At 45.4% G+C, this 15,100-nt stretch overlaps 1 protein-coding gene across 2 annotated transcripts in view; it reads right to left on the bottom strand.

Moving 5' to 3' along the window:
* Positions 1 to 3,674: 3,674 nt before the first annotated feature.
* LOC125879103 (protein shisa-8) overlaps positions 3,675 to 15,100 on the bottom strand; it is a 185,487-nt gene continuing 174,061 nt past the window's right edge. For both annotated transcript variants that reach the window (XM_049560750.1, XM_049560751.1), the window contains one exon: positions 3,675 to 6,337. In XM_049560750.1, the coding sequence (XP_049416707.1) occupies positions 5,841 to 6,337 (497 nt within the window). In that variant the 3' untranslated portion in view covers positions 3,675 to 5,840. The remainder of the gene's footprint in view (positions 6,338 to 15,100) is intronic.

The following is a 15,100-nucleotide window of genomic DNA, read 5'->3' as shown; positions in this document are numbered from 1 at the left end:
CATGCTTATAAAAGCTGGTCGTTTGAGCACATCACACAGATAAAACCCAGAATTAATGTTTTTAGATGACCCGGACAAACCCGAATGAAAAACAACCATCGCCATATCAGCTGTGTCCATGCAACCTCATTTCTCTTTTTCTGTCTCATCTCCTTCATCTGCTCCTGAGCCCAATCTTTTCCTCTGCTCTCCCCTCCGTTTGAACACCCGCACCCTCATTAGCACCCACCCCTTGACTCCGAGGAGGGCTCCAGACACACACAGAGATAAAGATAGGGTGAGGACTGTTGGGCGCTTATTGCTTTACTGATGCATATTGCTTGTTTACTCGCTGTCATTCCTCGTTTGTTCTCAACCTCTAATGCATTCCGAGTGATTAAGGACAGACCCCACAGAATATTTTGGTAGGGCTTTTAGAGGCCAGGAAACTTTTTCGTATGAAGTGACCCACTTAAAGTGCGGCACCTCGTGGGAATAAAAGTCACAGAGACGGGGAGAAGAAACCTGCTGCAACATGGTACATTACATGCAGCGTGGCGCTGGCGAAGAGTGCGAACGCAGATGCGTTTGATGCATATTCACCCCATGCATATCCCATTCATGCTTTTGTATTCATGATCCCCATTCTCTGCTGATCCCTTTTTACAAAAGCATGCCAGCAGCACTCCAAGCAGCCTTGCTTTACAGGTTTTTCACATCTTGGAGAGGTAAAGTGGAGGAGCCGTCGCGGCATCGCAAACAAGCATTATGTTGCTAATTTATTCTCTCTCGTTAAAGTTGCACTCCGCCGCTCGTTTTATTTGCTTGTGTACATTCACGGCTCCATAAAATTGAGATGCAAATTGGGGAATCTGGCTGACTGACATTTCTGCTCGGGAGACAAATCAATGAATTCAAAAATTAAAATCTCTTTTACACAAAACCCACTTGGTGCAGTTTTCGGGGAGCAGTGTGGCACAAGCAAATCTCCCCATCTGAATAATGTATAGCCAAGCATGCTCGTTTTGGTCCTTCGCTTTTGAGTGCTCGAGTTTGCTTGCATGTGTGAGTGTGCATGAGGATGTATTATAGAGAGTAAATCTGGAGTGTGCCATGCTGTGAATGACTCTGCTATTAATTATAGTTCCCTCCACACATACACACACACACATGCTCCGAGGACCCAGTGAGAATACCATGGTTTACAACAGCTTGGAGTGCTGGTACCGTGCTTGGTACCCATCGCTCAACCTTCTATGGACATGGATGCACAGAGGGAGGTCGGGGGGGGTGGATGACAGGCTGCCAGGAGGCTGCCAGGAAGCAGAAAGAGAGGGTGGGAGGGACAGAAAGGGAGAGCAAGCGAGGCAAAGTGCTAAATAGTGTGTGACTTCTGGTATGCGCTGCCGTTTGATTGGGTTCCACCACCTGTCTGATGTGCTATAGCATGTGCCAGGCATATGCACTGCGGCATAGCTGGTGTCCTCACGATAACAAATGAAGGTGACTTCAATCAGTGAGTCACACTGGCTGTTTGGGCTGCTCTGTACGGTGGAGTGTGGTGTGGAGGTAAGAGGCTTTGAAGGCTGAAAGAGGCTGAAGCCACCAAATAACCAGCGAAAAATGTAATACAGTGTATGTAACGTAACGTAATATTCAGCCTGGTCTCATTCAGCAGCAGTCTGTGGCCGCTTGCGTCTGATTCTAACACAAAAGGCACCCTTTAGCATCTGCGTGAGACTCACCAGGCTTTCAGCTTGCTGTCGACAAGTCAAGAAATGGAGGCAGAAAAGTAAATTGGCCGTGCTGGAAGACACACCTGCAGTCACTGTTGGCCTGGGAACTACGCCAGGTTGAATTAAACCAGAATTGTCCTTTAAACATCTCCAAAGCCTCCATATCCACACGTCACAATGTTTGTATTTAACCGCATAGAAACAGAAACAAGAGATTACGGATTAACAAATAGCCAGCCAACTGTTGGGAGGTATTTACTGACCATCAACAGCTGGCTTAACGTTGTCCCTGCTGACTGCGTGCAGCAGCTTTCCAAAAACCCACACAATGAAGCTTCAGGGTTCACAACACTGAACAAAACATCAACTGATTCCTAATGTTAGCAAACCAGCAAATAAGAATCAGCGATTACAATTTGGCCATTTTCATGTCTAAAAAACAACGTTTGCTGTATTTGAATGCATACAAAGCAGGAATTACATGGGTCTGTTTGAGTGGTAGCTATTCACTTGTGTTGTGTGGAGGTGTGACAGCAGCGTTGCCAGATGGGAAATGTTGAACTGTGGCACCACAGCCTGAAAATTACTGTATGCTAGTCACAACCATGAGAACAAGAAGGTGTAAATGTGAGACACATATTCAAATGATTTCTTTGACACACCTATAAGTCTTCCCACATTGTTTTTTTTTTTTTAAAGCAAGACAACGTAACTAATATGCGTGGATTGGGGTATGAGCCCATAAGTCCATCAGTCTCTGACAATTTAAACTCAGATATAGGATCCATATTTTGCTATCCTGATCATGCCGGGAAATTAATTAAAATAGTACAGCGCAGACTACGGGCCCTGACACACTGTCGTGACATCGTAAACATCTGTCCCTCTAGTTTTTGCGGTGGGTCTTGCACTGCTGGCCCCACTCGGCACTTGTTTTTGTTTTCGGCTGAATCACATGTTGAATCGGTATCAGACATGGTAGAGCCTGTCTGTGAGAGGTTCCACCTGATTGGCAGTTCAGCTTAGCGCACATGAAGAGAAACAGAAGCCCCTTTTACACTGCCAGATTCTACAAATTTTGGGCCGTTTTGCCGGCCAGCTGTGAGCGTTTAGACACGCAGAGCCGGATTGGTGAGTTGATCCGATGTGCCCAATTTTCCGCCTCGTAGGGTAGACATATTGGCGGAAACCTTTTAGTTTAAACAGACAGAGCTGTTGATGACGCCGCACGTGCGAGCCACTGGCGGTGGATAAACAGGAAACAGCTGATAGCAGGAATTAGCGAGCAGCTGGTAGCAAGAGGGAAACACAAACCTGACAGACACTGTAAAGATGAGCAACTGGGGAGACAAGGAATTGCGCGCCCTCCTTGTCCTCGCAAACGAAGAGGCCATTAACCGTCACATGACGGGAACGGTGAAGAACGGGCCGACTTACGAGAGAATCACCGAAGGACTGACCAGCCGCGGCTTCCCTCCCACGTCACTGTTTACGTCACACGCTGAGCTACACGTTTTGTTACTTGCTCACGCCCCCCATTGCCCCGAAAAAGGCACATTCTGTATAAACAAAAGTAGGTAGGCGGCATTTTGCTGCACTCCCTGATTTTGTTTTTATACTGCCAATGCTGAAAAAGACTGATTGGGCTTTCCTGCAAATTTGCACAATTCCTGTCTAAAAAGGGCTGGAGGTGAGGAAAGCAAACAGACGACTTAAGTCAAAGGGAAGTAAGTTCGAAACAAACTGGTCATATTACAAAAGATTATGATTTTAGCCATTGAGCTCTTTAGCAAAAACAGTCTGACAAACAGTGGTGTTGTTAATGTGCTAACTAGTGTATTGAATTCATCCTGTCAGACTACTGCCCCCTGCTGGTATGGAGAGTTATTTCCTCTCACGCAGGTGCCAGTTGGCCGCTGGTTGTAGTTTTCATGATGTGTTCAAGTGCAATGTTTTGGCTGAGACCCAGGCGGTGTGAGGCAACGTAACGGTTGTCATTTGTTGCTACTCGACACATTCTCACTCCGACCTCGTCACATATCAACGTTTGGTCATGGACTTTCAACGTCCAGATATGATGTGAAAGGTACCCTGGGTGCGTTGGATGTTGATGCTCTGCCTGTTACATGCATTGTCTTCTTTCAAAATACACTTCCGTTTCTACAGGAAATTTACCATTTACATACAGTCTCTCTCCAAACAAACACACTACGCTGGTAAAACACCGGGAATTGATGTCTTTTTGCCATCAGCAACAAAAACACGTGGTTAGGTTTAGGAAAAAATAGAACAGGGTTTGGCTTTGTAATCTTACGGGACACAAACACGGCTCTCCCGGGTGAAAGTCTGTGTTTGATGGACTCGTCCATTACCCCTTCTGCCCACCTCACTCGGATTTTTGTCGCCTTAACTTTTGTTCGTGTCCTGTTGCATTTCCCCCGATGCTGCTGCATGCCATGAAAATATAACGATGACCGGCCGCGTATCATGCTGATGTTAAAGGACGGCTCAGTCACTGCCCAAGTGCCGAATTTCAATGACGACCAGTTGCGCCATGAGTTCTTTAATGTCAGTTTGGTATGTCGGGGCCTTAAAAGCAACAACTAATTGTAAGCTTCACAAAATGGTCAAATGATCACACATTACAGCACTTTTTGGCATTATTGATCATGCATCATATAGAGGGCAAAGTTATCGTACAAATACGATAATTATTGAACATCTGGCAACGCTGTGTGGGAGTTACTTCACTTGGGAGTGAAGTAAATTGTAAAGCATGGACAAGTGGCTTCACCCTCTCAGATTATGTTAGCACTGCAGCAGTAAACACACACATCAAACATAAAGTATCACTGCTTTAAGATGTTAACCATTAGTGTTAGATTATGAATTCATGCAAACTTGTGGATCTGTCGGCTCAGTGAAGTGAATCTTGGAGGAAGAACATGATCTGTATTCAGACATCATTTCTCGGTACAACCAAATGCTTGTACCAATATGCAGCACTGGTTGACATTTCTCTGAGCCTCATTTGTGAAATCTAGCACTGAGCAGGGAGGAGGAGAGAACGCAATGACTTTGTAACAACCTTTCTGGTTACATGGACACTTTTGCTGTTTTTCTCGGCATCCTGACACATTTCTGGGTTTTCTTTGGAGTTAAACATCCACGGCAACACGGGAGACGGCGACTGAAACGAGCGGCTCGACAAACCGTTACAAATACCAACAAGAGAGCTCACTTATGCCCTTTCCCCACTTTCTGGGGATCAGTGTGAGCAGAGGCAAGTGTGTCTCTGTTTGTGTGTCAGTGGAGGAGGTGCCTGTGACACTGCTGGGAACCGTCTGTAGTTTTTGACAAGTGTGTAGCGTGTGTGTGTGTGTGTACATGTTTCAGATCCTTCTCATCTCATTTGCCCCTGGAATGAGATGAATAACCAGACCCCCTCTGTCCCAGCCCCGCCTCCCCCCCTCGCTGGTATGAATTGCCAGGCTGATATCTCACTCTCCGGAGGGGCTGGAGGGCAATGGGAGCTGACAACACAATGGCATTGTCTCTGCTGATGGGGAGCCAGAGTCTTAGGGGAAACACTCCCCCTACCAGCCTCTCTGATAGTCTCCGAAAAAAAAAAGGTGGGTAGAGTGAGTCTGGGCTGGTTTGTGTGGTAAATAGCGTCTGGGTTTTGGATTGGAACATTTGTGTGTGGTGGAGTGGTGCTACAGAGCAGCGCGGAGTGTCATTGAGGTGCGAGGGGGTTGAGAGGAGGAGGAGGAGGAGGAGAGGAGAGCTGTGCCAACACACTGAGAGGCCACTCAATTATTTAGAGGAGCGGCCAGGTTCAAAGAGTCACACCTGCCGATCCACCACCTTCACAGCTAATCTGCTGCTGCTGCTGCTGCTGCTGTTTTGATCCAGTGGTCATAAAAGTACACAAATATCACTCACATTATTATTACTGTTGTCAACAATGATGAGGAAGATGTTAAAAAAAATTCTGATTATACACGATATTTGCTTTCTCCCTTCTCGCCATGACGGCTGTGGATATAAAAGATATCGGAGCTTTCCTTTGAAAGTTGCTTACAACTCCACGTGGTTTCCTCTTCTGTCCATTCATCCCCATGTTCAGACTGTGACCTCTGTCTTGCTGTTGGTGGGCAGTCCCTTGTGCTTGGGGTGCATGTGCGGCGAATGGCCGTAGCCCAGCGGCTGCGAGAAGAGCTCTGGCAGCGTCTCAATGCTGAACTGCCTCTTGTTGGAGTAGGCCTGGCGCCGGCTGTTCTGCTGGTGCAGCGGCTGGTGCTGCTGCTGCTGAATGGGGTGGTGCTGCTGGCCCTGGAGGGCCATGTGGGAGGCCACTGGGTGCTGGATGTGGCTCTTACTGGGGTCCCACGCTTTGAAGGCTGAGCTGGAGGTGAGCGGGTGGGTGTTGGTCTTGGAGATCTTAGGTTTGGGGATCTGCGAGGCGTTGATGGTGATGGCCAGCGGCGCGTGGATGTCGGGAGGTGGGAGGAAGGGCTTATCCTTGGGGTGGAAGTTGATTGGCTGGAATGTGGGAGGCGACTGGCGATGAGTGTAATCTACCATTGGGTAGCTCTTGTAGTAGTCTCTTGCAGCCGTGTCTGATGATGGTAGAGACAAAAGAAGAAGGGAAACAAAGGCAGGGACAATTAGTGATAAACAAAATCAGTGGTGTGTGTCATCTCCACCTCACATCTACATCTTTTTATACTGGCAGATGCTATTTTTGCCCAAGTGTTCTGAGCGTGGGGATGTTGAAATATGATGTCCTAAATACTGAAAATACTACAACGACATTGACTCACATAGGACTCAAACCTCAGTCTCCTGTGTGAAAGTCCTGTGCTGGACCCACTCACACACCACATCTTACTGCCTCTACAGATTACATCTTTCTGGTGGTTAATTTGTACGTTTGATCTCATAAATTTACCACTTTAATTTCAAAGAATATCCGAGATCGACTATTAGTAGCCTAACCATGACCTCTTTGCCATAACTGTCACTGCTTCCAACCTCAACACGTCAACATGACAAGTATTGGACAATCACAGCACGCAGTGGGATCCTTAATAACGCAACACAGGGATGGGTGTAAATAACTACATAGCTACGTTGTGACATTTCACACCTGGGTCGAAGTAGATACTCTGTTTCAGCTTTATATACAGCTCATCAACTTCTGGATAATTTTACAGCTAAGTAGCTTTGTTGTGTGTGTGTGTGTGTCAGCACTTCCCAAACTTTAGTATTTAAAACTGAACTGAAGTGAAACTTATTTATGCCAGACTCCATTGACAAAACAATCATTGTTATCTCACTGAACACGGGAGCTGCTGGTCTACTGCTGCCTCGATCATTAAGTTTGTTTCTGTTATTGTGTGACTTTGGTTTTGGTTTTTGTCAATGGAGTCTTTGAAGAGAGCATCGATAAATTTCATTTTCCATTCACTTTTAAATAGTAACGTTTTTTAAGAGTAGGCATGTGTTTGGGGAGTACTGAGCATATGACAGTGAGACTTGGATTATACTGCACAAGTTGTGTGAGAGTGTGTCAACAGCGGTCTCATTTATAAACATTACGTATGCACAAAATGAGGCCTGAAGGAGGCGTTCGCCACTTCCCACACAAACGTTATGATCTTTAAAAACAGACTTGATGAGAGAATCTTTGATTCATGCTTATGAACAATGTGGAGACGAGAAATTGGCAACACGCATGGTGAAGTGGAAGCCAGACTGTAAAAAGTGGTGAATATTTTTGGGCATATGTCATGTTTGGCTGTTGTCTGTACGTACGTTTTTAGTATGGGTCCTGCACATTGTCTTATAAATGAGACCCCAAAAGTTTCATTAAGAATTTTCTCTGTTTTTGGATTCTTTGTTCAGTGGAGGCATGCGAGAGAAAAAATTCAGCATAGCGCAGGGTGAGTAATTGATATACAAATGATCATTTGGGGGACGAAGTATTCTTCAATCACACGGACACATTCTGACCCTGCTACACGTATACAGATATTTTATCAAACAGATATTTTCCTCCACAGTTTGGCCTCTCTTCTACTTGCAAATGGAGTTTTAGGTCACTAGAAGAGATTTTCTGGAACACCCTCAAAGGTGCAGGTTTTTAAAAACTCTCCCTGTGGATGATCAAAATGGAGCATTTGGCAAATTGTGATGTCATCTATTCAATTTGCAAATGCCCATTGTGGCTTTGTGGACTGAGTATATGTCAGATGCAATAACAACAGCGGACTACTGGTTTGCAAACACTTTTTTAACACTGCTTTGTCCAATAACTACTTTACACTTGAACTTAGGCCTAGTCCACACGGACCCGTGTACTTCTGAAACCATGTATTATTCTATGGTGCCGTAGCATTGTTCCGACCTCTCATTAGTCCGACGTCCCGTTGTTCCGATATGTGATTACACTACGCTATACTGTATTTGTGTACCATAGAGGATCAGCAATGCAACAAAAGTAGGCTACTGGTCGAGATACAAGTGTCATAGAGAGGAGAGAATGAAACACCATAACCTCCTGTTATTAACTCTGGGGTCGGGGTTGTGTGGGGAGCTCTCCGCGGTGCTGAACGGCTCCCGGCGGACATATTTCTGCCTTGATGGTGCGCCGTGACCGGCTCTGGGTCAGCTGGGAAAGGCTTGAGGCGAAGCAGGCTCACGGCTTATGTGTTTGCCACTTTCTTTTTCATTTTAACCCACACCATGATCTTTTCCTGACCCTAACCAAGTGGTTTTTGTGCCTAAACCTAACCAGACCTTAACCACAGGGCATCATGATGATTTTGGAACGGACTTCGGAACAATGAGTTTAATATGGTCGGAACAATGGGCTGTCGGAACAATGGGCTGTCGGAAAAATGTGCAGACCCCTTATTCGATGCGATTTGGCTATTTGGCCACATGCAACTGCACTTTTGGGCCACTGAAACCGGAGTCCAGGGTGAAGTTTTTGGAAGACTCCAGTGCCTGCGGTTGGGTGTAGATAGGATAACTGCAGTATTTTATTACCTGTCTCCACTGTTTGACGTCAGAGCGACGGTAAATAGGTAGTGAAACTGCAGACCAAACAAACATGCTGGTGCTAACTTTATTTGTGAGCGTGCTATCTGCTCTCTTTGGATGGCATATCCCGCTGCTCAACCAACGAAGGAGGCTGCTCCTGTTGCTAGCTACCCCAACTACACTACCACGAAAGCAGCGACGGACCTGCCAGCGGTGGTTCTGGATCCGGCCGGGTCGGACCTCCGTTGGCAGCCCGTCGCTGCTTTCGTGGTAGTGTAGTTGGTCGTTCAGGCGCCTCTGCTGTTGAATTAGGTCGCGCTATTTTTGTGGATCAGGTTGTTTTTATTTTCTGATTGGTTAAAATGGCCTTTCCATTAGAAGTTACATCGCCACCTACTGCTTTGGCATGTGTATTACATCACTTGGTAGCAGGTTTTGCGGTTTCATGTGGATATCATATTTTTTTATCACACCACTCATGTGGACAAATTTTTTTTTTTTGAAACCGCAGCCTGAAAAACTTCACTTTCAGAAGTACACGGGTCCGTGTGGACTAGGCCTTAGTGTTGCTGCACCATCTGCTGCACCCAATGTTTTTGCTCCTCCTCTGCATCCGCATTTTAAAGTGCACCAGAAACAATTGTTTTGGACCAGGCCTGGTCGAACCAGCAGATGGTGGGATACTTTCCAGAGTGGGGTTGTTGATGAGGGATGGATGGGAAACTTTAGCATGTTCAGAGCATCACTCCTATGTTTTCGCAGGCTCCTTCATCCTTTTAACGAATGGAAATGAACGGAGGTGTTTTGAAAAAGGTAACATCAGCCTTTATACTTTACTACCGTTGTGACGAAGACAGTCGACTAAGACAATCGTTTGGGATCGTTTTTGCATTCAAGTATGGACCGAGATATTTTGTAAAAGGAAGGCTGTGTGGACAGAATTCTTTTTTAAAACAGAGATGGAAATATCCATTGTCAAAGATATCTGTACACGTGCAGACAGGGCCATCTGTCCAAGTCCAATAGAAACATCACATCACACATACTGTATCTCCCCCCACACACACACACCTGAGGCAAATCTGTCAGGTGAGCACATAAACAAGAACAAGCCAAGGCAAAGACGATGAATCCTGCAGGCTGTACAGTATGTGTGTGTCCATGAAGATATGTGTGTGTGTGTGTGTGTGTTTGGTCCACATTTATGTGTTTGAGCTCTGAACTGTCGACACGCTGACCGTGGAGTTAAAAATACCAACGGCACCAGAGAGAAACAAATAGACGGACGGAGACTGAGAATTAGGAAAACAGCCCATAAAACAGGGGAAAGGGAGAGTGAGTGAGCGTCGGGCAAATCGAGAGATTTGTTGGGAGTAAAAATAGAGTGGGTTCAGCGTGTCGAGTCAGATTAGTGTGAGCTCCCTGAGTAGAACTCGACTCTGCTGCTCGGTCATCACCACAGCCCCCCCCCCCCGCTCCACACAAACACACACACACACACACACACACACACACACTGCCCTAAAGACACTAACAACCTTGTTTGCTTAGCCCCGTTTTATCGGCCCTTTTTCCTGGAGAGAAATAAAAAACACTCCTCTTTTTTCCCTAATTCCAATGCCCTTTTTGCTCCGTATTAATCCTCCTCTTAGACCTGTTATCTTTCAGTATCATAACATCTGTCTTCCTCATAACATAACAGAACGCAGCTGCTATCAGCTTGTACAACACGTTTGTGACAACGTATATCTGTGTGTGTGTTTAATCTGTTTGTGAGCCTGTGCGTCTGATCTTATCGTTATGATACTCCAAACAGGAACATGATAATAAGATTATGTCAATAGGCTGGTCAGGAGAAGCATGACCAGTTGAATTTGTTGTAATGAATGTGACTGCATGCGTGTCTGACAGAGAGAGACCTGTGCACGGTGCTCACAGGAACTTCAAATGCAACTAAAAAAAACATAATTTGAAAGCATATTTTGCCAGCTTTATATTTGCACCATTGGAATTAGCTCGAGCTCTGAGTTTTGTGCTTGAAGTTTCAGGAAAACAGACCAACCATTTATTAAAATGACAGAGTTTAGCAGACGCCTGTTTTCCCCCTCTGTCGCCACCGCTGTCGATTAATTCCTAATAATTTATTCTAGCCGAGATGACCGAGAACATTTTCCCATATTTGTATTTCCAGCAAACACCTTGGGGAGTGCTCTCACATTCACACATGTCAAGAAACTGTCCAGTGCCATCGCAGTCTAGTAATTGCTTATTGAACACTTCAAATGTGGGTCCATTGTGTAACTCCAGGGCACTTCAACAGCAGCTGCTGAGGAAGGAGACAGAGTCACTGGTAATCGTTCAGTAAAATTCTCCAAGCTGCTCCAAAGATTTAAACACAGTCCTTCTTTTCTCGGTGTGTCATTAAATAAAACAAATATTATAATTGTTGTTTATCTCAAAGGCTAACTGGGTATTTTCTCTCATTACATGACAAAGCTGCCTAAATGTAAGTTTAACTTTAAAGGTGCTGTAGACAACATCCAGAGCAGTGATATAGCAGTAGACTACAGTTTTTGAGGCTAGTGATAGTGAGATACTGGCTACAGCTGCATTGGTAGTAGTGATGAAACGCCGAAAATATAAACAAAATGAAATCAGATGGACTGTATTCATAATAAATACGCCACAGTGATATAAATAACCAGCAGCACTTATCAGTCAATGAGAATGTGTGTGGGGGCATAAGCACATACAGCAGCAGCAGTGGTGCACGTGAAGATGGAAACAGAGGGCTCGACAGGGATGGAGCACCTGCTGCAGCAAGCCAACACGCCATCTGTGGTCATTTTGACTTGACCAGTGAACTTGACTTCAAGCTGATTGGCTGTTTAAACAGGTGACATGCTTAACTTTCTAAAACCAGCCACCGGCAGTTTGACCAGCTGAGTTGCAGGTGACACTATTGAGCTCAGACCGGCCAGTCCCAGCTGCTGTAACTTTTCTCTGCAGTGTTCTAAAACGGTTTCGTTTCGTTGCAAATCTTTGGTCTGAACTGGGATTAAGGCGGGAGAGTGCTCTCACACCTGACCATCAAACTCAAGTTAGTTTGTCCCCTCAGTGCGGTTCCTTTGGGCAGGTGTGAACACAGCAATCACACTCAGGTGTGCACCAAAACAACCAGACCGAGACCTTCTTGAAGAGGTGGTCTCAGTCTGGTTACAAAGGAACTCTGGTGCGGTTCATTTGTGGTGAGAAGGTGTTCGACCTGGATGTGAAGCAACTGCAGTCACATGACACATTGTTTGGGTTAAACATGAGCATGTTACAGTCCTGGAGGATTATTAAAGGGCCAGTGTGTAAAATGGGCTAAAAACAGTGACATGTAGCGTTTAGATTCTAGATTGCAGCGCTCACTCGCTCGCCTGTGCTCACCCCTCCCGTCAGCAAAGTTACGGTGGCCTCTGGGGCTGGTTGCACCAACTGGTCTTTACTAAGCCTAGTCGTAACTCCTAAGACGGTCTTTGTTAAGAACAGTCTTAAGGAGTGGACTTACGCCGGTTGCACCAACAGGACTTACGCCTGGTCTTAGCTACGCTGGTTTTAGCTGTGCACATCCATGTGAATGCCCACGGAACGCCCCTCGCGGCCTGCCTAGAGGAGCGCGGTGATGTTAAATGACGCGCCGCTGAATCACCCCGTGTGCTTGACAGATGACAATTGACAGTTGACAGCCCCTCTCATCTGTGTTGACAGTTTATTTACAGTTTAAGATTTGAAGAAAATATTAAAGATCAATGAAAAACTTAACCAACACTGAAATTAGAAAATTAATCAAGCTGTACAGCGAGCACAGAGACGTATCACAATTAAGAAAAAACAGTCGGTATGGGCAGAGATAACGGGGCACATCAATACGTGTTCAGACTCTGGCTGCCTTCATACAGAGGCTGACATGAGGAAGAAGTGGAAAGATCTTCTCAGCAAGGCAAAAAATACATCTCCTCCAAAAAAAAATCATCCAACTGGCGGGGGTCCTCCCGAAAACTTCAATTTACAGCGACATCATTGTTGATGCATTTGGGGAGGATTCCCCTGCCTGGTGGGAAGGCCGTTGGTAGTGCTGCGTTGCAGCCCAACACAAACTGTAAATCCGGTGACAGCTCTTCAATAAGTTCAAACAGATCTCTCCTACCGAAGTGAAACCTCTCAATCAGCTCCTCGTCATTATATAGGCTATGTCCAATTGCTTCTGTCCCTAATTACCCTCTCTCGTCTAAATTCCTGCTCGTATACAGACGGTGGATGAGACGTGCCATAACCAAGTTGTGCTCTCTGCGCTCTAGAGCGCATGAGAGCAGCTTGATAATGACCTTACGCCTGCTCTTGACTAGGTGTAAGATTTACGCCCGGTCTTAGTGAGAAGAAGGCTTAAGCCCTGTTGGTGCAACCGGCGTAACTATAAGGTCGGACTTAGAACGCCAAGTTACGACCGACTTAGCTTAAGACCAGGCTTAAGACCGGTTGGTGCAACCGGCCCCTGAGGACCAAAACACTTCGGAAAAATGGCGTCGTCCGCGACAGAGAGCAGTGTCTCTGCAGGTAACATATCTGAAGCAACGAGCAATGAGGTGAAGATCTAAACCATATTACAATATGTTGTAGGCTGTCAGTGAGAGGTTAGGAGTGTTTTATTCCTAATTGTTTTGGTAACACGAGCAAACATTAGCGCAGTAATGCTAAATAAAGTCATGGCACAGTGCAGCAAATAATGGTTAGGTTGGTAGGATAACTGTTAACGATACATATTATAATATGCGTTTGCAGAGTGATTTTCCACAGGAGACAGGGAGAGGGAGAGGAGGAAGACGAGGGAGAGGAAGAAGTGCAGGAAGGGCCAGGCGACGTGCCTCAGCCACGGAGAGGGAAGAGGAGGAGGGGAGGATGTTATGCCTTTGACATAAGACTAAAATTTTCACAAGTGTTTTACAGTAATTGCTCTACCTGGAGATGATGTAACGTTATGAACTCCCCTCCTCACTCCCTATTTGTCAAGTCCGACACGTAACGTTATCATACTACATGCTGACAAATAGTAGCACTTATTTTAGTAGTTTACCTGTCCAGCAGAAAACATGCCACTTCAGCGTCAGATTGAAGCCATTTGTCCTTCATGAACCCCCTCCATCGCTGAAAAACATCACCGATGTTTAATCTCTGCCGCCGCTTGTCCCGTTTTCTTTGCCCCTCTTTGCGTCTTCTTTTCCTCGCAGATGACGGTTCGGGTTCATTCTCTCCTGTTGCATGGTAAGTGTGATCCATTCGCAAACTTTATATCTAAAAAAACTTTTCACTACTCTCTATCGATGAACTACTAACACTCTCTGCTGTTTCCTCCTCCTTCTTCCTTCCTTCCGCTGTCTTCTTCGTTGGTTTATTTATACACGCAAAACGTGTTCTCTGGCTGGCTGGATTGTCCACTCAGGCTGCCTTACATACATGGCGGCGCAAGATGGCGACCTCTCTAAAGCAAGGCCCTTGCGATATAAGCATAATTATGAGGCTATGAAAACCAACCAATTTTATTTTATAGCGATTATACACTTATATAAACATATTAACGGGTAGAATATTCAGATTCAGATTTGAGAATAAACCATGCCAAATATTACACACTGGCCCTTTAATGTGCACCTCCTCCTGTACTGCCTTAATATGCACATTCAGCACATCCAATGCATCAAAACATTGTTTTCTAGTTGGAGCCGCGCCTCGTTTTCAAACTGTATGGTTTGACTAAAATGAACAATGACAGCAATATAGTCCACGATGAGCAGCGCTAAAATCAACCTGCGTAGTTGTCCCTCCATTGTGACATTACAAAGTGTCACATTTATCTTGCAAGTGTACTCTTCTTCAACGTTTGCTTTACTTCCTGGATTTTTCCCACATGGAAATTCTGACCAATCAAGAGCAGCTTTCTCACACAAGGCATTTGATCTGGTCCTCTTGTAAATGCTGCCGTGAGAACATGAACCAACTCTAGGCAATTATACAACTTTGTGACAACATGAGTCCCTGATTCAGACCAAAGGAAATAACTCTAGGTCTGAAAGCAGCCTAAAAGAAAGGGAAACACTTGGAGGTGATCAAATGTGGCTGTATATGCCCATAAACTAAAATGAGTTTGACACTCCTGCTTTAAACTGAGACTTAAAAGTAGTGCAACCTTCAGACAGTCTGCTCAGCACACAGAGGGATACGAGAGACAAAGAACGATTACATGAATCACTTTAATTTTTCAAATAAGACATTTAGAGGACATTCTTTTGTAAAGC

This window comes from Epinephelus fuscoguttatus, linkage group LG19 (assembly GCF_011397635.1).
Source record: "Epinephelus fuscoguttatus linkage group LG19, E.fuscoguttatus.final_Chr_v1".
Lineage (NCBI taxonomy): Eukaryota > Metazoa > Chordata > Actinopteri > Perciformes > Serranidae > Epinephelus > Epinephelus fuscoguttatus.
Note: the sequence above shows the minus strand (reverse complement) of the source record. Positions and strands in the feature narration are given on the sequence as shown.